This window comes from Erythrolamprus reginae, chromosome 6, assembly GCF_031021105.1.
Source record: "Erythrolamprus reginae isolate rEryReg1 chromosome 6, rEryReg1.hap1, whole genome shotgun sequence".
NCBI lineage: Eukaryota > Metazoa > Chordata > Lepidosauria > Squamata > Dipsadidae > Erythrolamprus > Erythrolamprus reginae.
Window position 1 is genome coordinate 5,530,682 of NC_091955.1, and position 27,153 is coordinate 5,557,834.

At 42.1% G+C, this 27,153-nt stretch overlaps 1 protein-coding gene across 1 annotated transcript in view; it reads right to left on the bottom strand.

The window, feature by feature from the left end:
* The window catches only part of ERGIC2 (ERGIC and golgi 2), a 50,424-nt gene extending 23,673 nt beyond the window's left edge, over positions 1-26,751 (bottom strand). The window contains exons 1-5 of the mRNA XM_070755160.1: positions 26,562-26,751; positions 17,669-17,737; positions 12,812-12,975; positions 10,906-11,014; positions 481-527 (exon numbers count right to left, since the gene is read on the bottom strand). Of these exons, the coding sequence (XP_070611261.1) occupies positions 481-527; positions 10,906-11,014; positions 12,812-12,917 (262 nt within the window). The 5' untranslated portion in view covers positions 12,918-12,975; positions 17,669-17,737; positions 26,562-26,751. The remainder of the gene's footprint in view (positions 1-480; positions 528-10,905; positions 11,015-12,811; positions 12,976-17,668; positions 17,738-26,561) is intronic.
* Between the last annotated feature and the right edge of the window lie 402 nt (positions 26,752-27,153).

Here is a 27,153-nt window from a genome sequence, read left to right on the forward strand (position 1 = left end):
CTTTAAAACCCACCTCTGTTGTCAGGCATGGGTGAATTGAAATTTTCCCTTCCCCCTAGGCTTATAGAATTTATACATGGTATGCTTGTTGGTATGATTGGTCTCTTAAATTGGGGTTTTTTAGATTACTTTTTAATATTAGATTTGTTACATTGTTTTTGATTGTTGTTATCCGCCCCGAGTCTTCGGAGAGGGGCAGCATACAAATCTAAATAAAGTAAACTAAACTAACCCCCCCCCCCCAAGGATATCTGGATTATCAACTTTATAGAATGAGCTAATCTTTAAAAATTTGTGCAACAATATGCTTGGTCTTAAAGATTGCTATCAAACTTATTTTATTTTATTTTGCCATATTGCTAATCTGGTTACCAAAGGAAATAGAACGTGTCATGCAAAGTTCATGATTTCATGAGTAATATATCAGTCCTGCCTGAATAACTACTGTAGTAAAACAAAGATACGAGTCGGAATACTTACGTTGACATCTCATTGCAACAGTGATGTCTATATTTATTCTTAATTTACTGGAAAAGAGGAAAACACAAATATGTTAATTTCACCATAGTGCTAGAATCATTCAACTTAGTTCTGACTGTGATAAAGACTGTCCTGGATTTAAGACCAAAATTGAACTCAAAATACAGTGATACCTTGTCTTACGGACTTAATTGGTTCCGGGAGGAGGTTCGTAAGGTGAAACGTTCGTAAGATGAAACAATGTTTCCCATAGGAAACAATGGAAACCCCCCCCCCAAAAAATTCACAAAAACGGGTGCTCCGCTGGGCTCCGCTGCCCGGGGGCTTCTTGGCGCTCTCCTGAACCCAAAAAGTTCGGCAAAAGTTCAGGTTCGGGAGAACGCCGAGAAGCGCCGCCACCCGGCTGTCACCTTCCCAGAAGAGCCGTGGAGCTTTCGGCTGGTCGGGAGGCTCAAACGGAGGTGGGGAATCCCAATATGGAATTCCAGGGGCGTAGCTTTGATGTCACGGAGACGTCCTTCCTGGAGTCCCCGTTTCGGCGGATTCGTAAGGCGAAAAAAGTTCATAAGAAGAGGCAAAAAAATTCCGAATTCCGGGTTCGTATCTCGAAAAGTTTGTATAACAAGGAGTTCGTATCACAAGGTACTACTGTATACCGTATTTTTCAGAGTATAATACACTCCCTTTTCCCACTATGAGGCTAAAAATTTGGGTGTAGCTTTTTCGAAGCTTTTCCCCACCAGTCCTCATGATCTTCCCTGCTTGCAGGATTTTTTCATTCCTACTGCAAATAATTTTTTCCCCCAGCCCTAATTCTTTGCAGGCTTGTTTTCATTGCTACTCCCTCTAAAGATTTTTTTTCCCAGCCCTAACCAGGGAATAAAATAATGTGCTGAAGCTGACCAGACTAAGGACGCTAGCCGGTTGATTATTTGGTAGGTAGATCCCCCCCCCCCCCCCTATTTTCTTCCCCTAAAACTAAGGTGTGTAGGATGTAGGATGCTTGGCTGCATAGCTAGAGGTATAACAAGCAGGAAGAGGGAGATTGTGATCCCGCTATATAGAGCGCTGGTGAGACCCCATTTGGAATACTGTGTTCAGTTCTGGAGACCTCACCTACAAAGAGATATTAACAAAATTGAACGGGTCCAAAGACGGGCTACAAGAATGGTGGAAGGTCTTAAGCATAAAACGTATCAGGAAAGACTTCATGAACTCGATCTGTATAGTCTGGAGGACAGAAGGGAAAGGGGGGACATGATCGAAATATTTCAATATGTTAAAGGGTTAAATAAGGTCCAGGAGGGAAGTGTTTTTAATAGGAAAGTGAACACAAGAACAAGGGGACACAATCTGAAAAATGCCTTCCAATATAGAAACTTTGCTGGCTGGGGAATTCTGGGAGTTGAAGTCCACACAATTTGAAGCTGCCAAGATGAAGCGACTATAATTTTAAAATGCATCGTATGAGGTGGTAACTATCTGGGTGTTGCACCGCTAATGACATATAATCATATCCAATGACCTAAGTCCTAGAGCCCACTGTAACAACATTGCCAAAAAGGCTTTAAGAGTTGTTAACCTAATCCTTCGCAGCTTCTTCCCTGGGAATATTGATCTGCTAAACCATTTGTCAGACCAATCCTGGAATACAGCTGTATTGTACTGTAGGGGAACCCACATTGCATATCTGACATCAACACAACTGAGAGTGTCCAGAAATATTTCACAAGAAGAGTCCTTCACTCCTCTTCCAGCAACCTTACTCTGCCAGACTTCAAATTCTTCGATTGGACAACTTCATCGTCGCCATTCCGACTTAACCATAGTTAATAAAAGCATATACCAAAATGTCCTTCCAGTTAGTGGCTACTTCACCTTCAACTGCAACGACACACAAGCACGAAATAGATTTAAACTAAATGTCAACTGCTCCAAACTATGCAAAAAATACGATTTCAGCAACAGAGTGATCAACACCTGGAATGCTCTACCTGACTGTGGTTTCTACTCCCAAACCCCAAAACCTTTAATCTTAGATTATCTACAATTGACCTCTTCCCCTTTCTAAGAGGCCTGTAAGGGGCATGCATAAGTGCACCATTGTGCCTACCCTCCCTGTCCTATTGTCTTTTATCATTACTTTTTATCATTACTCTTCTAATGTTATGCTTATACAAATTACCATCCTATAATTGTTCGACAAATATATATCTATATGTACCACATGTTTTTTGCTGAAATTTTAAAATTAAAGGAGACTAGGATGGCCTTGTTTTGGCCTCAACAGCTAGCCACACCCTTACTGGGATTTGATCCGGCAGCTTCTGCCTTGTAAGGCAGAGAATTAACCTCTAGGCCAGTGTTTCCCAACCTTTTTTGAGTCGCGGCACATTATTCATATTTTCAAAATCCCGGGGAACACTGAAAGGGGGGGGGGGCGGGGCGGGGGGGAGGGCTAAAGAAAAGTTTGGACAAAAAAAACCCTCTCTCTTCCTCCCTTTCGCTCTATTTCTCCCTCTTTCTCTTTTCCTTCCTTCCCTTCTTTCTCTCTCTCCATCCCTCTTTCTTTCTTTCTCTCTTTTTTGCTCTCTTTCTCTCTCCCTCCTTCCCTTCCTCTATGTCTTTCTCTCTCCTTTGCTCTCTCTCTCTCTCTGTCTCTCTTGCTATCTCTTTCTTGCTTTTCTCTCTCTCTTGCTCTCTCTCTCTCTTTCACTGTCTTGCTATATGTCTCTTTCTTTCTCTTTGCCTCTCTTGCTATCTCTCTTTCTTTCTCTTTCTCTCTTTCTCTCTCTCTGTCTCTCTTGCTATGTCTCTCTTTCTTTCTCTTTCTCTCTCTCTCTGTGCCTCTCTTGCTAAGTCTCTCTTTTTCTCTTGCTATGTCTCTCTTTCTTTTTCTCTCTCTCTGCCTCTCTTGCTATGTCTCTCTTTCTCTGCCTCTCTTTCTTGCTCTGTCTCTCTCTCTCTGCCTCTCTTGCTATGTCTCTCTTTCTCTCTCTCTCTTTCTCTGCCTCTCTTTCTTGCTCTGTCTCTTTCTCTGCCTCTCTTGCTATGTCTCTCTTTCTCTCTCTCTCTGCCTCTCTTATATGTCTCTCTTTCTTTCTCTCTCTCAGCTGACTGCAAGCGGGAGCCCTGACGGCGGCAGCTGGACGTGCTGCTGGACACCGTATATGCCAGGCCCGCAGCGCCAGCATGTACGACGTCTAGCAGCACGTCCAACCGCCACCGTCAGGGCTCCCGCTTGCAGTCAGCTGAGAGAGAGAGAGAGAGAGCGCTCCCTCTCGCCGCCGCCATCTCCCCACGACTGCCTGCGGCCACTGCGGCCGCCCCCCGCCCCCCGCTCCCATCGCCAGTGCCCTCCCGCCGGGCCACAAAGGAAACTTGCCGTCGACGCAGGAGAAGCTCCAGCTGGGCGGGGCGCTGCCGGTACTTCCTCTTGGGGCTCCCGCTCGCAGCTGTCAACCGGCTCCTGCTCGATGCCGCGGTTTTCGGCGCTCTCCTGCTGGGTCCCAAAGAAGGAAGGTGGGGAAAAGGCGCGAAGAATAAAGCTCTCCTTCTTCCTGCCTTCCTTCTTTGGCGCCCAGCAGGAGAGCGCCGAAAACCGCGGCATCGAGCAGGAGGCGGGGGACAGCTGCGAGCGGGAGCCCCAGGACGGAAGTACCGGCAGCGCCCCGCCCAGCTGGAGCTTAGCGGCACACCTGGCCATGTCTCGCGGCACACCGGTGTGCCGCGGCACACCGGTTGGGAAACGCTGCTCTAGGCCACCAGACCTGATCCCTTCAGCTCTGTACCAGGGAGGGGCTATATGTTGTGTTATATTTACCATGGAGTACATGCAAAAGCCTAGACTGCTTTCGTTTAGAGCATTGGTTCTCTACCTGGGGGTCGGGACCCCTTTGAGGGTCGAGTGACCATTTCCAAGGGGTCGCCTAAGATCAGTAGAAAAGACAAATTTCCCAAGGTGTTAGGAACTAAAGCTTCTATTCTGGCGCCTTGGAATATATTTTTACAATCCGACCAATCAGGTGTTGACAGTGGGTGTGTCCTTCCAAACTTCCTGCCAATCAGCTTAAAGCTCTGTTGGAAGAATTAGCGCTAGACTTATGGTTGGGGGTCACCACAACACGAGGAACCGTATTAAGGGGTCGCGGCATTAGAAAGGTTGAGAACCACTGGTTTAGAGAAACTGGATCCCCAATCTTTTATATAGTCATTATTGCTGGAAATATTATCCCAGGGACCGCCTTCCGCTGCACGAATCCCAGCGACCAGTTAGGTCCCACAGAGTGGGTCTTCTCCGGGTCCCGTCAACTAAACAATGCCGCTTGGCGGGGCCCAGGGGAAGAGCCTTCTCTGTGGCGGCCCCAGCCCTCTGGAACCAACTCCCCCCAGAGATTAGAATTGCCCCCAACCTCCTTGCCTTTCGTAAGCTTCTTAAAACCCACCTCTGCCGCCAGGCATGGGGGAATTGAGATGCTCTTTCCCCCTAGGCCTTTAGAATTTTATGCATGGTATGTCTGTCTGTCTGTATGTTTGGTTTTTATAATAATGGGCTTTTAGTTGTTTTTAGTATTGGATTATTATTGTATGCTGTCTTGTTATTGCTGTTAGCCGCCCAGAGTCTCCGGAGAGGGGCGGCATACAAATCCAATGAATGAATGAATAAATAAATTCTCCAGCCTAGTACTTTTGGAGAAATGGCACTGAGGAAAAGTAACACCTGCAAAGCAACAGGTTGGGAATCTAATTAGATTACATAGCATCAGGTCTTCCCCTAAGAGGCCAATTAGAAAGTCAGAAGCTAACTTTGATAAGAGCCTCCAGGTGGAAACCTCAGTGTGAACCATTCCCTTGTTGGAACTTGTTTATATTCGGAGAGAGAAAAATAAATTGAATAGAAAACCAGAGTTGGAAGGGACCTTGGAGGTCTTCTAGTCCAACCCCTGCTCACACAGAAAGCCTTGCACCATTCAGACCAATGGTTATCCAATCTCTTCTTAAAAACTTCCAGTGTTGGGGCATTCACAACTTCTGGAGGCAAGCTGTTCCACGGATTAATTGTTCTGACTGTCAGGAAATTTCTCCTAAGTTCTAAGCTGCTTCTCTCCTTGATTAGTTTCCACCCATTGCTTCTTGTTCTATCCTTAGGTGCTTTGGAGCATAGCTTGACTCCTTCTTTGGGGCAACCCCTGAGATATTGGAAGGCTGCTATCTCCCCTGGTCCTTCTTTTCATTAAACTAGCCGTGCCCAGTTTCTGCAATAGTTCTTCATATATTTTAGCCTCCAGTCCCCTAATCATCTTTGTCGCTCTTCTCTGCACTCTTTCTAGAGTCTCAACATCTTTTTTTTTTAATATGATGACGACCAAAACTGGATACAGCATTCAAAGTAAAGCAAGGAACTTTACACCTTACATTTCCACCTAAAGAAAGATTTATAACTGAAAAACACAGTATACAGTAGTACCTCGTGATACGAACCCCTCGTCATACGAATTTTTCAAGATACAAACCCGGGGTTCGGAATTTTTTTTGCCTCTTCTTACGAAATTTTTTCGCCTTATGAATCCGCCGAAACGGGGACTCCCTTATTTAAAAAGCAAAACATACCATGCAGAGGTGGGTTTTGAGGAGTTTGCGAAAGGTAAGGAGGGTGGGGGAAATTCTAATATTCCGGGGGGGGGGAGTTGGTTCCAGAGGGTCGGGGCCGCCACAGAGAAGGCTCTTCCCCTGGGTCCCGCCAGACGACATTGTTTAGTCGACCGGGACCCAGAGAAGGCCAACTCTGTGGGACCTAACTGGTCGCTGGGATTCGTGCCGCAGAAGGCGGTCACGGAGATATTCTGGTCCGATGCCATGAAGGGCTTTATAATTTAAATATGTTAAAGGGTTAAATAAGGTTCAGGAGGGGAAGTGTTCTTCATAGGAAAGTGAACACAAGAACAAGAGGGCATAATCTGAGGTTAGTTGGGGGAAAGATCAGAAGCAACGTGAGAAAATATTATTTTACGGAAAGAGTAGTAGATGCTTGGATCAAACTTCCAGCAGACGTGGTTGGATAAATCCACAGTAACTGAATTTAAACATGCCTGGGATAAACATATAACAAGCAGGAAGAGGGAGATTGTGATCCCCTTATATAGAGCGCTGGTGAGACCACATTTGGAATAATACTGTGTTCAGTTCTGGAGACCTCACCTACAAAAAGATATGGACAAAATTGAACGGGTCCAAAGACGGGCTACAAGAATGGTGGAAGGTCTTAAGCATAAAACGTATCAGGAAAGACTTCATGAACTCAATCTGTATAGTCTGGAGGACAGAAGGAAAAGGGGGGACATGATCGAAACATTTAAATATGTTAAAGGGTTAAATAAGGTCCAGGAGGGAAGTGTTTTTAATAGGAAAGTGAACACAAGAACAAGGGGACACAATCTGAAGTTAGTTGGGGGAAAGATCAGAAGCAACATGAGAAAATATTATTTGACTGGAAGAGTAGTAGATCCTTGGAACAAACTTCCAGCAGACGTGGTTGGTAAATCCACAGTAGCTGAATTTAAACATGCCTGGGATAAACATATATCCATCCTAAGATAAAATACAGGAAATAGTATAAGGGCAGACTAGATGGATCATGAGGTCTTTTTCTGTTTCTATGTTTCTATATATCCATTGTAAGATAAAACACAGGAAATAATATAAGGGCAGACTAGATGGATCATGAGGTCTTTTTCTGTTTCTATGTTTCTATATATCCATCCTAAGATAAAACACAGGAAATAATATAAGGGCAGACTAGATGGACCATGAGGTTTTTCCTGCTGTCAATCTTCTATGTTTCTATGCTGTGCCTTTAAAAAAAAAGAAAAAAAAGAAACACTGATAAAATAATTGTGTGACGCCCTGCTGTGCTCTATTGAAGAAACGCCAAAGTATTTTCCAAGAGCGCGAATCCAAACATTTATGACCTTGGAGGCAACATGGGGATGAAGGAAGCGTAATCATGTTTTAACTCAAGGCGGGAGAAGAGAAAACTCAATACAAATAATGCTTTTCCCTACCGCCTCTTACCCACGATTGCCGTATCTTGAAATTTGCAAGCGCTGCCTGGCGGGTGTTTTCTGGGTTTGGAGGCAGAACTGGCTTATTTATCTCCATGACAACAACACAAAGCAATCCAAACAAACAACTGTTCCAAAAGTGTTTAAGGGGAAAAAACAGCAACACATCGGCTTCCAGCAGAGACGGCAAAATGTTTTCGGTGCCCCAAAGGCGGGTGTACCGCACACCAGCGTGAGATCAGGAAATGCATGTAAAACTCCCAGCTTGAAAGATGAAAAGCGGGCCAAGAAATATTGGGAGCAGGATTCACTTCTTGATAGGGAAAATTCGCAGAGTGAATATAAAGATAAATTTTGGCAACAAAGGCCGCCGGGGGGTTTCGATAATCTTGTCGTGTTTATGTGCGTATTAAGAGGTGGGGACCCTTTGAGAGCTGTAGGCAATGTCATTTCATTTGAATGTGTGCCAATTAGTGTATATTCAAAGTGGCAATAAGGTATTTATTCTATTCTGTTCCTATTCTAAGAATTCTGTTCTGTTCTCTATTCTTTCCATATTTTGTTCTGTTCTGATTCTATTCTTTTCTAAGAATTCTGTTATATTCTATTCCTATTCTATTCTAAGAATTCTGTTCTGTTCTCTTCTATTCCTATTTTAGTCTAAGAATTCTGTCCTGTTCTATTCTGTTCTTATTTCTATTCTGTTCTGTTCTATTCCTATTCTAAGAATTCTCTTCTCTTCTGTTCTGTCTATTCTATTCCTATTTCTATTCTAAGAATTCTGTCCTGTTCTATTCTACTCTATTTCTATTCTATTCTAAGAATTCTGTTCTATTCTGTTCTATTCTATTCCTATTCTAAGAATTCTGTCCTGTTCTGTCTATTTTATTCCTATTTCCATTCTAAGAATTCTGTCCTGTTCTGTCTATTCTATTCCTATTTCTATTCTAAGAATTCTGTCCTGTTCTATTCTATTCTATTCCTATTCTAAGAATTCTGTCCTGTTCTATTCTACTCTATTTCTATTCTATTCTAAGAATTCTGTTCTATTCTGTTCTATTCTATTCCTATTCTAAGAATTCTGTTCTATTCTGTTCTATTCTATTCCTATTCTAAGAATTCTGTTCTGTTCTGTTCTATTCCTATTTCCATTCTAAGAATTCTGTACTGTTCTATTCTACTCTATTTCTATTCTATTCTATTCTTAAGAATTCTGTTCTGTTCTGTCTATTCTATTTCTATTCTAAGAATTCTGTTCTGTTCTGTCTATTCTATTCTATTCTTAAGAATTCTGTTCTGTTCTGTCTATTCTATTTCTATTCTAAGAATTCTGTTCTGTCCTGTCTATTCTATTCCTATTTCTATTCTAAGAATTAGGGGGAGAAAGGTGGGTTGGATATGTTCCATGCCTTGAGTTATTTGCAAAAAATGAAAAAGGTGGAAATAAAATAATAAAATATAAAATAACATAACATAACATAAATCCTCCTCGATGTACCTTTAATTTATATTTTATTATTTTTTATTTTATTTGTACTCACTGATAAACAGGAGGATAAGGCATATACACTGCTCAAAAAAAATAAAGGGAACACTTAAAAAAACAGAATACAGTGATCCCCCGCTCGTTGCGAGGGTTCCGTTCCGGGACCCCCCGCAACGAGCAGGTTTTCGCGAAGTAGCGCTGCGGAAGTAAAAACACCATCTGCGCATGTGCAGATGGTGTTTTTACTTCCGCAGCGCTAGCCGAAGATTGGGGGCGGCGCGGGTGTTTTAAAACGTCCCCGCCGACATGGGGGGCTCGCTAGCACCCCCTAACCCGGGTTGGGGGTTCGGGGGGGGTGCTAGCGAGCCCCCCCATGTCGGCGGGGACGTTTTAAAACACCCGCGCGACTTTCCAATGAGTCCCGAAGACAAACGCGGAAGTTTGACGTTTGTCTTCGGGACTCATTGGAAAGTCGCGCGGGTGTTTTAAAACGTTTAAAACGCGGCGAGAATGAACGGTGTGGGCGGGCGAAGGGCGGGCGGCAGCGAGGAGTTTGCGTGGGCGGTGGGGAAACTCCTTGCTGATGCCCGCTGCTCGCCCTCCCGCCAGCAAGAGGGGGAAGACCCAGGGAAGCCGCCCAGCAGCTGATCTGCCCGGCGCCATCTACGCATACGTGCCCATAGAAAAAAAGGGCACGCATGCACAGATGGTGGTTTTACTTCCGGGTTCAAAAATCGCCATATAGCCGTTTCGCAATCATCGGGAGCGCAATACCCGGGGGATCACTGTATAACTTCAAGTAAATCGAACTTCTGTGAAATCAAACTGTCCTCTTAGGAAGCAACACTGATTGACAGTCAATTTCACCTGCTGTTGTACAAAGGGAATAGTTGTGCAAATGAAATATTCAGTGAGAATATTTCATTCATTCAGATCTAGGATGTGTTATTTGAGGGTTCCCTTTATTTTTTTGAGCAGTACAGTGGTACCTCATGATACGAACCCCTCGCCATACGAACAACCCAAGATATGAACCCAGGGTTCGGAAAATTTTTGCCTCTTCTTACGAACTTTTTCCGTCTTACGAACTTATTTATTTGTTGGACTTGTATGCCGCCCCTCTCCAAAGACTTCCGGGTTCGGCGTTCGGGAGGCCGCCGAGAAGCCCCCTGGCTGTTTCAAAAGGTGACAGCCGGGCGGCGGGGCTTCTCGGCGGCCTCCCGAACCCAAACTTTTGCCGAACTTCCGGGTTCGGCATTGGGAGAATGCTGAGAAGCGCCCGGCTGTTTCAAAAGGTGACAGCCGGGCGGCGGCGTTTTTTTCAGGGTTTTTTTTCGTTGCACGGATTAATTCATTTTACATTGTTTCCTATGGGAAACAATGTTTCCTCTTACGAACTTTTCATCTTACGAACCTCCCCTGGGAACCAATTAGGTTCGTAAGACGAGATATTACTGTATATAGAAGCATTTCTGAGATAGAGTAAACTAACTCCTTTTCCTTTCACTAAATCTCTCTAATGGGCTTCTGGGATAATAAAGCTTTCTCGATTTTAAGAAGCTCGACTGTACGGCAAATATCCGCTCTTAGCAGTTTTGTTCCTAAACAAATCTGCTTGGATCTACCTTACCTCCCCCTTCAAAGGTGTAGCCAAGCATCTGTCTTCCTTATGTCCCAGAAGACCCATAATCATTTTGTTTTTGTTTTTCTTAACCACCTGGTGGCTCCTGTTATCATCCAGACCTCCAGAATTAAGGCAAGAATTTTGCAACCGTGGTCCTTAAAGGCATTGAAATTGTTTAAAAACAAAAACAAATTAAATCCCATACTATCGATGTAAGGGTTTTTTTTAAAGTAATTAAGGGCACAAAGCCTTACCTAATATAATCCTTGTCCACTTCATATTCATATTTCATCCAGGTGTCTCGATAAACCGTAAACTCCATGATGGTTAAGAGCGCCATGGTGGTAAAAGCTATTAGAGAAACTGGGGGGGAGGGGGGAGAAAGAAGAACAGGATGTCTATTAAGTATATGATAAGTTGATACTGGATTAAGTTTAATGGAGAAAGTTTGCATTAAGATTTGTATAAAAGAGTTCGACACTGTTTATATTGATTATCTATGATTTAGTGTTGTATCCCATGATTCTTGACAAATGTATCTTGTCTTTTATGTACACTGAGAGCATCTGCACCAAGACAAATTCCTTGTGTGTCCAAACACATTTGGCCAATAAAGAATTCTATTTTATTCTATTTCTAGTCCATTTCTATTCTATTCTATTCTATAAATTCTATTCTATTCTACATTTCTATTCTATTCTATAAATTCTATTCTATCCTTTCTAGTCCATTTCTATTCTATTCTATAAATTCTATTCTATTCTACATTTCTATTCTATTCTATCCTATTCTATTTCTAGTCCATTTCTATTCTATTCTATAAATTCTATTCTATCCTTTCTAGTCCATTTCTATTCTATTCTATTCTATTCTATAAGTTCTATAGAATGTTTTCTTAAGGGAAGAAAGACGAGAGCCTCCATTAAATGATTATCAGAAAAAGAAAAAAAATTATATATGTTTTACTATAAGCATTGTTTTAGTGTTTGTAATTACGTACCGTTTTTATTTTGTTGGAGAAAAATAATATATATATATACCAAAAAGAAGAACATAATGAGGTAAAAATGGCAATGATTGGGGGAAGCTATACATTTTAAACTATAATAGACTAAGTCCGTGATGGCGAAACCCTATGTTTTATGTTTTTTTCCTTTGTTTTGTTTGTCATTGTTATGTTTGTGTGTGTGTGTGTGTGTGTGTGTGTGTGTATATATATATATATATATATATATATATATATATATATATATATACACACACACACACACATATATGTTTTCGTAGATTTTCACGGGTACAGGTATGACGGTCTTGGCATTTTCGGGTTTCTTCCCATGTAGGATTCAGACATTTCTGGCGACGTTTCGACGAGGTCCCACTCGTCATCTTCAGGCTGGTGCTTCTGTCTTTGTTCTAGGGCGAACACAGCGAGACCTGAGCTGCCTTCCTTCTATAAATACTGGTGGGTGGGTGTGGTTTGATGGCTCAGCAATTGCCTGCTGTGTAGAAACTTCCTGGTGAGTCAGTGGGGTAACACCTGGGGTCGTTGATTTAACTGATTAGTTAATGTTTGTGGATTGGGGGTGATATCCTGAGTAGTTGGAGCTTGCAGGCTACTTAGTTGTTTTTGCAATGTGTGTTCTGAGTCTGGTTTCAGTTTGTATGGCTGGGATACGTTTGTTAATGAGGGCTGGTTTCCAGATGTCTGGTAGGCGGGAGGTATCATCTTGCTTGTTCATATTTTGGGGATGTTCTATCTCGATGGCTTCCATGATTATTCTTTCGCTGTAGTGTTACCCCACTGACTCACCAGGAAGTTTCAACACAGCAGGCAGCTGCTGAGCCATCAAACCACACCCACCCACCAGTATTTATAGAGGGAAGGCAGCTCAGGTCTCGCTGTGTTCGCCCTAGAACAAGGACAGAAACACCAGCCTGAAGATGACGAGTGGGACCTCGTCGAAACGTCGCCAGAAATCTCTAAATCCTACACGGGAAGAAACCCGAATATACACCTCTGCACCGGCTTGACAATGGTGCATGTATGGAAAAAAAAGGCCCCGAGTCACTTATTTTCAGTGCCGAATGGTCGCTAAACAAAGTTTCTCAAGTCGAGGACTGGGTGAATTTCCAAAGCACAAACCGCCAGGGTTTTACCTGTTCCTCCGCTTGCTGAAGTCTCTATGTAGCTTTCTGGAATCTTTGGGAAAGCGTCCAATTCCTTCACTAAATTCAAAGTCTTCTTCCGATTCAGTCGTCTCATCTTCAGCAGATCCCTCAGCCCTTTCCTTCATATAGACACGACCTCCGTAGGAGCGTCACTGAGTGAGACAAAAACCAGGAACATTCACCTTAAAGCACGGCAGCTGAACAGGGTCACGCCATAACTCTAAATCCCAAGTTTTTTGCATAGCCTTATTAATTAAGGTTGATTTTTTTCCAGTTCTGCAGAGGAATCGTTGAGTCTGTCATCTGACCTCTATAACTATCTGGTTTGGTTCTGCAACCCAATAAGACCGACACAACTTCGGAGGAGAATCAGAACTGCGGAAAAAACAACGGCTGCCAACCTGCCTTCCATTAAGGACCTGTAGACTGCACGAGTCAAAAAGAGAGCAGGGAAAATATTGACTGACCCCTCGCATCCTGGACATGAACTGTTTCAACTCCTACCCTCAAAACATCGCTACAGAGCACTGCACACCAAGACAACTAGACACAAGAACAGTTTTTCCCCGAACGCCATCACTCTGCTAAACAAATAATCCCCTCAACACTGTCAGAGTCCTCATTTAATAACTGTTGGGATCCTTTCTACCGTTGGTTGGAAAAAAAGAACAGATTGCCTAACAAATGACAAGAACTGTATATATACAAACAGACACAAATCTGGTATTAAATCTTTCCTTCTTTATCAACAGATGCAAGAGGCATTGATATGTACTCTAAAATTGGACTGGCTTTCTTAAAACCTCTTTACCTTGATTTATTCAACGCTTTCTTTTACTTATCTATAATTATAAATATTAGATATAAGGAAATGAGCAGCTGAAAATATATCTAGTTCATAATCTCAATACAGAACTACCGTACACTCGCCCACTCCTTTCTTCCTTTTATTCTTCTTTTTCCCTTTCTTTCTTTTCTTTTTCTATGTTCGTATGTTTATCGACGTTTTGGTTTATTTGTCTTGGTATATTGTCAAAGTACAGTGGTGCCTCATCTTATGAACGCCTCTTCTAACGAACTTTTCAAGATACGAACCCGGTGTTTAAGGCACTGAAAGGGTGTCTTTTTAAGAAAGAAAAGGGAGGAGGGAGGGGCAGCTTGGGGGAGGAAAATTTTTGCAGAGAACAAGGTGCTTGCAAAGGCACTGAAAGGGTGTCTTTTTAAGAAAGAAAAGGGAGGAGGGAGGGGCAGCTTGTGGGAGGAAATTTTTTGCAGAGAACAAGGTGCTTGCAAAGGCACTGAAAGGGTGTCTTTTTAAGAAAGAAAAGGGAGGGGCAGCTTGGAGGAGTAAAGATTTTGCATGCTTGCAAAGGCACTGAAACGGTGTCTTTTGGAGAAAGAAAAGGGAGGGGCAGCTTGGAGGAGTAAAGATTTTGCATGCTTGCACAGGCACTGAAAGGGTGTCTTTTGAAGAAAGAAAAGGGAGGGGCGCCCCCCTTGCCTTTCTTCCTTCCCACTCACCCTTTAGCCTAGCCTTGCTTCTTCCACCCGCCCCCTTTAGCTGCTCCTCCCTGCCCTCTGTTCACCTCCCTTCTAAAGTTTGGGATTTTCCTGAAGGATTTGCACGCATTATTTGCTTTTACATTGATTCCGTTCGTATGATGAGGTACCACTGTATATTGTTTAGACTATAATCCGACATGATTATTGTCTTCTGTAACTCGAAATGTTTTCATTGTCAATCGCAATTATACGTATTCATTGTATATTTGTAAATAAAATATTTAAAAATTTAAAAAACAAAAACACTGTCAGACTTTTTACTAAGTCTGCACTACTATTACTACTAGTTTTTTCTCATCATTCCTATCACCCATTTCCTCCCACTTAGGACGGTATGACTATAACTTGTTGCTTGTATCCTAAGATTTTTATTAATATTGTTTTTTCATTGCTTATTTGACCCCTATGACAATCATTAAGTGTTGTACCACATGATTCTTGACAAATCTATATTTTCTTTTATGGTACACTGAGAGCATCTGCACCAAAGACAAATTCCTTGTGTGTCCAATCACACTTGGCCAATAAAGAATTCTATTCTATTCTATTCTTCTTGATATTGATGGGGGAGGGGGTACTTTGCAATGTGACCACCCCTTCTCCATCTCCTCATTTTCTCTTGCAGATGCTCATGCCTCACTACACCTATGTGTAAAATAATCCCCTATGGATTTAGCAAGCCCTGACACTGGCTAGAATATGATAACTTGACCAGAACATGGATATAAATGATTTCTACAATCTCCGTTTGCAATAAAGCCTTTTTTTTAAAAAAAGGATCCCACGGAGAATAACATTATTTGGATTGAAGATAGTCTTTCTCGCTCTCTCTTTTCCTTTTTTGTAACTTGGGCCATGAATTATGCAAATTCCCTTTCGGCTTTTTTTCCATTTACGGATACCAAGCTGTGCTTTAAAAGCCCTTTATTTGAAATTTCGCTGGTAAGCCAACCCCATTAAAACACAAGACAATTTCACTCATGAAAGCACAGGTCTGAAACAAAACCACGGGTATGTGTTTGTGTGTGTGTGTGTTTGTAGATTTTCATGGGTATAGGTATATGTATTTGGTGTGTTCAGCTTTTTGCCCCCCGTATATCAAGGGTTTTTCTGCGACGTTTTGACAAGCTGTAAGCCGCCCCGAGTCTACGGAAAGGGGCGGCATACAAATCTAATAAATAATAATAATAATAATAATAATAAATAAAGATCACACTTGTCATCATCAGGCGTGTCCTGGGCTTTGAGCTGTTGCAAACAACAACTGTTCGCAACAGCGCAAAGCCCAGGACATGCCTGAAGATGATACACACACATACACGTGTTTGTGTATGTGTATACATGTGTATGTGCGTGAGTTTGTATATGTATGTATATAGATAAGATAGATAGATATAGATGAGGCCAGAACAAGGCCAAATAGCGCTATCCTAGCCTTCCTTAATTTTAAAAAATTCAGCAAAAACATGTGATACATATAGATTACATATACATTCGCGCGCACACACATACATGTACATGCATATGTATGTATAGATATGTGTACGGTGATACCTCGTCTTATGAACTTAATTGGTTCCGGGACGAGGTTTGTAAGGTGAAAAGTTTGTAAGACGAAACAATGTTTCCCATAGGAATCAATGGAAAAGCGATTAATGCGTGCAAGCCCAATACTCACCCCTTTTGCCAGCCGAAGCGCCCATTTTTGCGCTGCTGGGATTCCCGAGGCTCCCCTCCATGGGAAACCCCACCTCTGGACTTCAGTGTTTTTGTAATGCTACAGGGGAATCCTAGCAGCGGAAAAATGGGTGCTTCGCTGGCAACGGAAGTCCGGAGGTGGGGTTTCCCAGTGAGGGGAGCCTCAGCGAAATTGCAGCATCGCAAAAACACGGAAGTCCTCGAAACCCCACCTCTTGTGTTCTGTGTTTTTGCAATGCTGCGATTTCACTGAGGCTCCTCTTGCTGGGAAACCCCACCTCTGAACTTCCGTTGCCAGCGAAGCGCCCGTTTTTGTGCTGGTGGGATTCCCCTGCAGCATCGCAAAAACACGGAAGTCCGGAGGTAGGGTTTCCCATGGAGGGGAGCCTCAGGGTAATCCCAGCAGCGCAAAAACGTGTGCTTCGCTGGCAACAGAAGTCCGGAGGCGGGGCATCCCAGTGGCGGCAGTGGGTTTGTAAGGTGAAAATAGTTTGGAAGAAGAGGCAAAAAAATCTGAAACCCCGGGTTTGTATCTCGAAAAGTTTGTATGACGAGGCGTTTGTAAGACGAGGTATCACTGTATACAGTAATACCTCATGATACGAACTTAATTGGTGCAAGGAGGAGGTTCGTAAGACGAAAGGTTCGTAAGACGAAACATTGTTTCCCATAGGAAACAATGTAAAGTCAATTAATCCGTGCAACCAAAAAACCCCCCGCAAAAAAACGGCTTTCGGCGACTGCTGGGAAGCCGCACGGCTGTTTTAAAAGGTGACAGCCGGCCTGGGGGGCTTCCCAGCACCCCCCCGAACCCGGGTTCGGGGGGGTGCTGGCAAGCCCCCCAGGCCGGCTGCGACCTTTTAAAACACCCGCGCCGCTTCGCAGCTGTCTCCTGAAGCCGAACGCTAAAGCCGAACTTCCTCGTTCGGCTTCGGGAGACAGCTGCGAAGCGGCGCGGCTGTTTTAAAAGGTCGCAGTCGGCCTGGGGAGCTTCCCAGCAACCTCCCGAACCGAACCCGGGGTTCAGCAAAATTTTGCCTCTTCTTACGAACTTTGTTCGAGTTACGAACCGGCGTTCGGGAGGCTTCTGGGAAGCCCCGCCGCCCGGCTGTTACCTTTTAAAACAGCCGCGTGGCTTCCCAGCAGTCTCCGAACGCCGGTTCATAACTCGAAAAAAGTTCGTAAGAAGAGGCAAAATTTTTCCGAACCCCGGGTTCGTATCACAAGTTGTTCGTAAGACGAGGGGTTCGTATCTTGAGGTACCACTGTATCTGTTTATATGTGAATATATATATATGTATGTGCATGTGTGTGTATGTGACTGTTGGTCTGCCACCAGTTGCCCAAATCAGTAGTTGCCCGGGAGCAATCCTATGTTATTTCGCGGTGTTTTTGACGCCCCATGCATGCACGGAAGGTGCGCATGAGCGAAGGGCCGGGTTTTTTTCTGGTGCATGTATGCATGGATATTACGCACACTCACATTTCCGGGGTTAGGCGAACAGGTTGTTACAGTATGTGATACCCACTTTTGTGTGTGCAAGTGTGCGTGGGCGCAGGCACACACAACGATTCAAACGTTACCTTGATTCTCTGTTTCTTCTGCGTTACCAAAGGAGGAGGAGGAGTCTGACCGGGTTTTGGATAGAGGTTCTGAAGAAAGAAAAAAAAAAAAGAGATATACAATGGTACCTCTACTTAAGAACTTCATTCGTTCCGTGACCAGGTTCTTAAGTAGAAGCCATTTTTCCCATAGGAATCAATGTAAAAGCAAATAAGGCGTGCAAACCCATTAGGAAAGAAATAAAAGCTCGGAATTTGGGTGGGAGGAGGAGGAGGAAGAAGAGGAGGAGGAGAGTCGCTGCCGAAGGAAGAAGGTGAGGGGAATCAAAAAAATCCAAAACTTTAATGCTAAAAGAAAAAAAGAGGGACTCTGAGACGGCAAGGAAGAGCACGCGCCTTCAAACACCCGGTGCGAGGCTGCCTCCCATACACTGGCTGCTGCTGCTACCTGCTTCCTCTTCCTTCCCATGCTGAAGGGCTAACCTCTCATCTCGCTTGCTCGCTTTGTAGCTGGCGCCTTTCCTTCGCGGTGGTGACTCTTCAGCTGCCCAGAGCGAAAGGAGTGTTTCTTTTCTCTGGGTGCTGGCAGAGTTTTATTCCCTGTCCAATCACCCAGAGAAAGGAAAATGCTTTGTTCGCTCTGGACTGCCAAAGCCTCCTTAAGCGCCACCGAAAGGCTCCTCTGGCAGCCCAGAAAAGCCCGACATGGTCTGGATTAAAGGGGGAATGGCAGGAAACTGGCTGGGCCTTTGTGACGCTGGGAAGGAAGGAAGGAAGGAAGGAAGGAAGGAAGGAAGGAAGGAAGGAAGGAAGGAAGGAAGGAAGGAAGGAAGGAAGGAAGGAAGGAAGGAATAGCAATAGCATTTAGACTTATATACCGCTTCACAGGGCTTTTACAGCCCTCTCTTAAGCGGTTTACAGAATCAGCACATTGTCCCCCAAAATCTGGGTCCTCATTTGACCCACCTTGGAAGGATGGGAGACTGAAATGCTTTTTCAGTTTCCGGTGCACAAATGTGCGCTAGCCAGCTGGGTTTTGTGCTTGCGCGCATGCCAAAAACCGGAAGATCATCTCCCCCAGTGCGTGCATGCGCGGCAGGCAGCTGCTCTTCCGGTTCCCGGCACGCATGCGCTTGGTGCCAAAAAGGTTTGCCAACACTGATATAGACCATTAATTTGAAGGGTTTTTTTGGGGGGGGGGGGGGCGGGAAATCTCAGCTTTCCTTCAGTCAAGCTACAACGGGGCTGTCAATCAATTATGAGACGTCCAAGTCACCCTGCTGGGAATTACTCAGAAGTAACCTCAGAACGGTTTATACACTAACCACTTGTTAAGGAGCATGCCACAAGCAGAGATCAGACGGCCCACGCAAGAAACCAAATGTACTTACAAGGCCGGTTTTAACTTGGCACGTCCTATTCTAAAACAACAGAATGTGATGCCTTGATATACAATTGTCATGTCCATTTTCAAAGTGTTGGGTAGTTTCCTTGTAACTTGAAGAGGGAGGGGGAAGAGAGAGAGAGAGAGAGACAGAGACAGAAAGAGAAAGATAGGTGGGTAGGGATAGCTAGCTAGATTTATTTATTTATTTATTGGATTTGTATGCCGCCCCTCTCTGCAGACCCAGGGCGGCTAACAACAGTGACAAAAAAAAACAGCATGTAACAATCCAATACTAAACAACTAAAAAACCCTTTATTATAAAACCAATCATACATACAAACATACTATGCGTAAATTGTAAGGCCTAGGGGGAAAGAATATCTCAGTTCCCCCATGCCTGATGGCAGAGGTGGGTTTTAAGAAGCTTACGAAAGGCAAGGAGGGTGGGGGCAATTCTAATCTCTGGGGGGAGTTGGTTCCAAAGGGCCGGGGCTGCCACAGAGAAGGCTCTTCCCCTGGGTCCCGCCAAACGACATTGTTTAGTTGACGGGACCTGGAGAAGGCCCACTCTGTGGGACCTAACTGGTGGCTGGGATTTGTGCAGCAGAAGGCGGTCCCTGAGATAGATAGATAGGGGGAGAGAGAGAGAGAATGATAGAGAGAGAGGCACATAAATAAACAAATAGATAAACTGATGATAGGTAGCTATAGATACATAGAGATAGCTAGATAGATATAGAGATACATAAATAGATAGACTAATGATAGATAGATGAGATAGATAGATAGGGGGAGAGAGAGAGAGAATGATAGAGAGAGAGATACATAAATAAACAAATAGATAAACTGATGATAGGTAGCTATAGATACATAGAGATAGCTAGATAGATATAGAGATACATGAATAGATAGACTAATGATAGATAGATGAGATAGATAGATAGGGGGGAGAGAGAGAGAGAATGATAGAGAGAGAGATACATAAATAAACAAATAGATAAACTGATGATAGATAGCTATAGATACATAGAGATAGCTAGATAGATATAGAGATACATAAATAGATAGACTAATGATAGATAGATGAGATAGATAGATAGGGGGAGAGAGAGAGAGAATGATAGAGAGAGAGGCACATAAATAAACAAATAGATAAACTGATGATAGGTAGCTATAGATACATAGAGAGATAGCTAGATAGATATAGAGATACATGAATAGATAGACTAATGATAGATAGATGAGATAGATAGATAGGGGGGAGAGAGAGAGAGAATGATAGAGAGAGAGATACATAAATAAACAAATAGATAAACTGATGATAGATAGCTATAGATACATAGAGATAGCTAGATAGATATAGAGATACATAAATAGATAGACTAATGATAGATAGATGAGATAGATAGATAGGGGGGAGAGAGAGAGAGAATGATAGAGAGATACATAAATAAACAAATAGATAAACTGATGATAGGTAGCTATAGATACATAGAGATAGCTAGATAGATATAGAGATACATAAATAGATAGACTAATGATAGATAGATGAGATAGATAGATAGGGGGGAGAGAGAGAGAGAATGATAGAGAGAGAGATACATAAATAAACAAATAGATAAACTGATGATAGATAGCTATAGATACATAGAGAGATAGCTAGATAGATATAGAGATACATGAATAGATAGACTAATGATAGATAGATGAGATAGATAGATAGGGGGAGAGAGAGAGAATGATAGAGAGAGAGATACATAAATAAACAAATAGGTTTTTTTGCAGCCCAGTGCAAAGGATCTTTCCCAGCTTGCAGGGTTTTTTCATTGCTACTCTCTCCAAAGAATGTTTTTTCCACCCAGCTCTAAATCTTTGCAGGGTTGTTTTCATTGCTACTCCAAAGATGATATTTTCTTTTCAGCCCTAACCAGGGGATAAAATGTGCTGAAGCTGATCAGACATTATTATTATTATTTTTATTATTATTTATTGGATTTGCATGCCGCCCCTCTCCACAGACTCGGGGCGGCTAACAACAGTAACAAAACAGTATAATCCAATACTAAAAAACAGTTGAAACCCATTATATAAAAACCAATCATACGTACAGACATACCATGCATTAAATTTTAAAGGCCTAGGGGGAGAGTGTATCTCAATTCCCCCATGCCTGGCGGCAGAGGTGGGTTTTAAGCAGCTTATGAAAGGCAAGGAGGGTGGGGGCAATTCTAATCTCTGGGGGGAGTTCGTTCCAGAGGGCCGGGGCCACCACAGAGAAGGCTCTTCCCCTGGGTCTCGCCAAACGACATTGTTTGGTTGACAGGACCCGGAGAAGGCCCACTCTGTGGGACCTAACTGGTCGCTGGAATTCATGCAATAGATAAATACCTGGTAGGTAGATTCCCACCCATGCATCTTATACTCCAGTGTGTCTTATATGGTAAATGCAACAGTTACAGAAGTGAAAAAAAACCCAATGCCAACTTATACAGCCCTGATGTTGCAATGTACTCAAAGTGTGAACTGTGCAGGATATATTGACTTTTCATTGTTTTTTTCCCTAATGCCAAAGACAAACCTGTTCTGCAGTTTACCTGCCTCTCTAATCTAATCTGCACCTCTAAGCAAGGCACCCTATCAGCAACTGCCAAATCGCCTTTTGAAATGAAAAAAACCCCCGAGGAAAGCAACTTCTAGAGAACCTCATTTGTTTTTTTATTTCCTTCTTTTCCTAATCATGACAACCTGTGAACGGGCCATTCACCAAAATTTGAGATTCCAGTATTTAAGGAATGATTTGGCTTGATCCTTAAATTTTGCAGTTCTGGATGGGCGATGGAGGTGTAATGGGTGAAGGTGTGTCTTAACTTGAGGGCAAGCAAACACCTCCGCGCAAATGGACCACAATTATATATTATTGGGAGTTTGCTTCCTTCGGTCCAGGACATGGCATATAAACCAGTTTCCGCAATATTGACCAGTTTCCACAGTATTGTTGTGGACGTAACACATCCTCTCCTTGATTGGTTTCCTTTGTTACCTTTTGGGTGGTATCCAAAGCAGAGCAACTAGATTGTGTAATAGCTTTATACCATGTAGTTTCAACCTTGTTAACACTCAAGACTTTTTTCTGAGATATATTCGGGGGAGAAGAGAGAAAGAGACAGAGAGAAGGAGGGAGGGAAAGGTGTACACGCACATATGTAGATATATAACATGTTTCCATGAAAACAGGACTCTGTCTTAATTTTTTTTGAATCCTGAAATAAGCCCTTGGACTTATTGCCCCCACACCCAAAAGCCCAATTGGGCTTATTATTATAAGGGGATGTCTTATTTTGAGAGAAATAGGATGGATGGATGGATGGATGGATTGTTAAGACCAAATAAATAGATAAGATTAGATAGATAGATAGATAGATAGATAGATAGATGATAAATAGATAAGATAGGGACAGATAGATTGATCAATAGATAGATAGACAGAGAGAGAGAGAGAGAGAGAGAGAGAAAGAAAAAGATGATAAATAGATAAGGTAGAGATAGATAGATAGATAGATAGATAGATAAAGAGAGAGAGAGAGAGAGAGAGGGAGAGATGATAGATAAGGTAGAGAGAGAGAGAGAGAGAGAGAGAGAGAGAGAGAAAGAAAGATGATAAATAGATAAGATAGGGATAGATAGATCGATAGATCGAAAGATAGATGGATGGATGGATTGATAAGACTAAATAGATAGATGGATGGATGGATAGATAGATTGATAGATAGACAGAGGGAAAGAAAGAGATGATAAATAGATAAGATAGAGATAGATAAATAGATAGATAGATAGATAGATAGATAGATAGATAGATAGATAGAAAGATAGATGATAAATAGATAAGATAGGGTAAGATAGAGTGCTTGGCCTTATTTTAGGGGATTTCTTATTACTTTGGGGATCCATCCATCCATCAAAAGAATTTCATTTTTTAACATGTGACAGTGTGTCCAGAGAAAAAAAATGATGATAAAGGTTATTTCATCTGATTACATCTGTCAAGAGCTATTTGGGGAAATGTGTCAGCTTTTTCTACTTTCAAAATGACAACGACAACTGAAAGAAAATACCCTTTTAAAAGCATCGTGGGGAAGAATTTCCATGGTAATAAGCAACGACCAGTATATTAGGAGCTGCAGATTCTTTAATATTCTTTTCCTAATTTATCGTCGTTCTAAGATTTTGGGGTGCTTCTGCACCATAAGAACCTAAGAAGAGCCATGCTGAATCGGGTCAAAGCCCATTGAGTCCAGCATTCTGTGTCCCACAGTGGCCCCCCAATTGTCCATGGGGATCTTGAGCAGAAGGAGAAGGCAAAACCCTCCCTTTCCCTTGACCCCCAACAAATGGTACCCAAGGGAATCCTGCCTGCCTCAACCAACATGGAGGCGGCACATGGACATTTATTTCAATAACCACCCTCAATACCCTTGGCATCCACGAATCTGTCTAATCCTGCCTTGAAGCTATCCAGGCTGACAGCTGTCACAACCTCTTCTGGAAGTGAAGTCCATCAACCAAAGACTTTCTGGGTGAAGAAATATTTCCCTTTATTTGTCCTCACTTTCTTACCTATTGTTGTGAGCCGACTAAAGATGGGCGGCATACAAATTTATTTATTTTACTTCATCATTCATTCATTCATAGAAACATAGAAGTCTGACCGCAGAAAAAGACCTCATAGTCCATCTAGTCTACCCTTATACTATTTCCTGTATTTTATCTTACAATGGATATATGTTTATCCCAGGCATGTTTAAATTCAGTTACTGTGGATTTATCTACCACGTCTGCTGGAAGTTTGTTCCAAGGATCTACTACTCTTTCAGTGAAATAATATTTTCTCACGTGGCTTTTGATCTTTCCCCCAACTAACTTCAGATTGTGTCCCCTTGTTCTTGGGTTCACTTTCCTATTAAAAACACTTCCCTCCTGGACCTTATTTAACCCTTTAACATATTTAAATGTTTCGATCATGTCCCCCCTTTCCCTTCTGTCCTCCAGACTATACAGATGGAGTTCATGAAGTCTTTCCTGATACGTTTGATGCTTAAGACCTTCCACCATTCTTGTAGCCCGTCTTCAGACCCGTTCAATTTTGTCAATATCTTTTTGTAGGTGAGGTCTCCAGACCTGAACACAGTATTCCAAATGTGGTTTCACCAGCACTCTATATAGCGGGATCATAATCTCCCTCTTCCTGTTTGTTATACCTCTAGCTATGCAGCCAAGCATCCTACTTGCTTAATTAATATTAATCAACTAAATAAATAATAGTAAATAAATAAAAGGAAGATTTGACTTGACAGGTCCTACAGAAAAAAAATTTACCAGCCCAAGCAACTGCAACTATGTGCAAACCCCACTCTCTCTCAGGTCTTCCAAGGTGCCAAAAAAATCCAAAACCCTTTGGTCTCTTGCAATACCTGCACCACATTCCCACATTAAGCCCCAGGCACAAGTTCAAAACCCCGGACAGCTTTTTGTTTTTAAAAAAATGACTTTTTCAATGACTTGGAAATAACTATTTGGTGTGCTACTTCTTTTGCCCCACCGGAGTTCCAACTCTGCTTCGAAAAAAGCAGGAGGGCAAAATAAAATAAAAATAAAATAAAATTCCCTAAAGCGACTATGGAAATCAAGGGAGTAAGTGATTCAGAATACCAGGAGACGTGGAATAACTGGTACAAATAGAAATAAGATATAGTGATACAATGTGTAAGGGCACGTAAACATGGATAAATACATAACACATGAAACAAGTAACGTATTAAGGTATACAAAAACTGATTGATAAGTGTGAAACACACCGTATATAAAACTGTAATGCAAGAAATAGAAGGCAATGGTTAAAGATCTGTAAATAAATTATTGTGACGCATATATATATATATAACTTGCAAAATTTAATAAACATAACTTTAAAAATAAAATAATGAAATAAAATCCCCTAAAATGACTACGGAAATCAAGGAAATAAGTAGATTCGGAATACCAGGAGACGTGGAAGAACTGGTACAAATAGAAATAAGATATTGTGATACAATGTGTAAGGGCACATAAACATAAATACATAACACATGAAACAAATAACAGGCTAAGGGGTATAAAAACTGATTGATAAGTGTGAAACACACCGTATATAAAACTGTAGTACAAGAAATAGAAGGAAACGGGTAAATAAAAATATATATTGCGTCGCATATATATTTTTAACTTGCAAAATTCAATAAATATAAATAATAAAATAAAATCCCCTAAAACGACTATGGAAATCAAGGGAATAAGTCGATTCAGAATACTAGGAGATGTGGAATAACTGGTACAAATAGAAATAAGGTCTATCAAAAATGGATAAATACATAAAACATGAAACAAATAACAGGCTAAGGGTATAAAAACTGATATATATATGTGTGTGTGTGAAACACACTGTATATAAGACTGTAATAGAAGGAATATAAGGCAATGGGTAAAGATCTATTAAAAAATTGCGAGGTATAGATTTTTAACTTGCAAAATTCAATAAATATAACTTTAAAAATGAAATAAAATAAAATTCCCTAAAATGACTATGGGAATCAAGGGAATAAGTAGATTCGGAATACTAGGAGACCTGGAATAACACACATATATATATATATATATATATATATATATATATATATATATATATGTATGTATGTATGTATGTATGTATGTGCGTGCGTGCGTGCGTGCGTGTGTGAAACAAATAACAGGCTAAGGGTATAAAAACTGATATATATATATATATATATATATATATATATATATATATATATATATATATATATATATAAGTGTGAAACACACTGTATATAAAACTGTAAGAGAAGAAATATAAGGCAATGAATGGGTAAAGATCTTGAAAAAATTGCGATCTAAATTTTTTTTAGATTTTTAACTAGCAAAATTCAATAAATATAACTTTAAAAGTGAAATAAAATAAAATTTGAATAAATGACTATGAAATCAAGGGAAGTGATTCAGAATACTATGAAAAGTGGGACAACTGGTACAAATGGATAGAGAGAATAGAAAATAAGGTCCAGCTATACAATGTGTAAAGGCGTAGAAAAATGGATAAATACATAAAATAAATAACGTGTTAAGGTATATAAAAAAGATGTTCAAGTGTGAAATACACTACAAAACTGTCATAAAATAAATATAAGGCAACGGGTAAAGATCTGCAAAAAAATTACTGCGATGTGTATATTTTTGTTAACTTGCGAAATTCAATAAATATAACTTTAAAAATAAAATAAAAACCCCGCTTTCTTTTCCCCGTGTACACCGTTCACACGTGCAAGCACAGACAAAAAGAGGGAAAAGCTGGCGGGGTCACGTGGGACAAAGCGGACCCGAGAAAGGGGGGGAACTAAAGACCCCCCACCCTACAACAAAGACACACAAACTCACAAACACACACCGGGAAGAAGGAACCGAGGTCGAAACGCTCACCTTCCCCGCCGCATCTCCGCAGCGGCTGCAACAGCAGCAGCGGCAACCTTCGGGTCCGGTCAGCCGTCGAGCCGAAGACGCTCGGAACCCGAAGAGCCTCGTCCAATGGAACGCCGCGACGTCAGGCAACGCCGGCTCTCTATGGCGGGGTGTGTATGTCCCGCCCCTTTGGCTTCCTGGAAGAAAAAAGGGGGAAAAAAGAGCAACAACGGGAAGCTCGGAAAGGAAAGCCCTTCTATAACCTCCCTCCGCCTCTATGGTTTGGAGATCGGACTCCACCTCTTCCTCCTCGCGCTCTTTTCCCGCCCTGGGCTCGTTTTCGCGCTGTTCTGCCAGAGGTGGCGCTGCTGCCGTTGCAGAACTTCCCCGGGGGAACGCTTTGCAAGTACAGTACTGTACAGAACCCAGTTTCCACAAAAACAGTTCGAAGGGAGCTTCACAAATCTGGATTCCACGGAAGAGCTGCAAGGTGTTTCCATTTTTGTGTCCACCCCCTGTATGTCTCCTTAAACACGACCTAAGCACAGCCTATAAAATCATCTGCTACAAGGTCCTTCCTGTCAACAACTACTGTACTTCAGCTTCAACCACA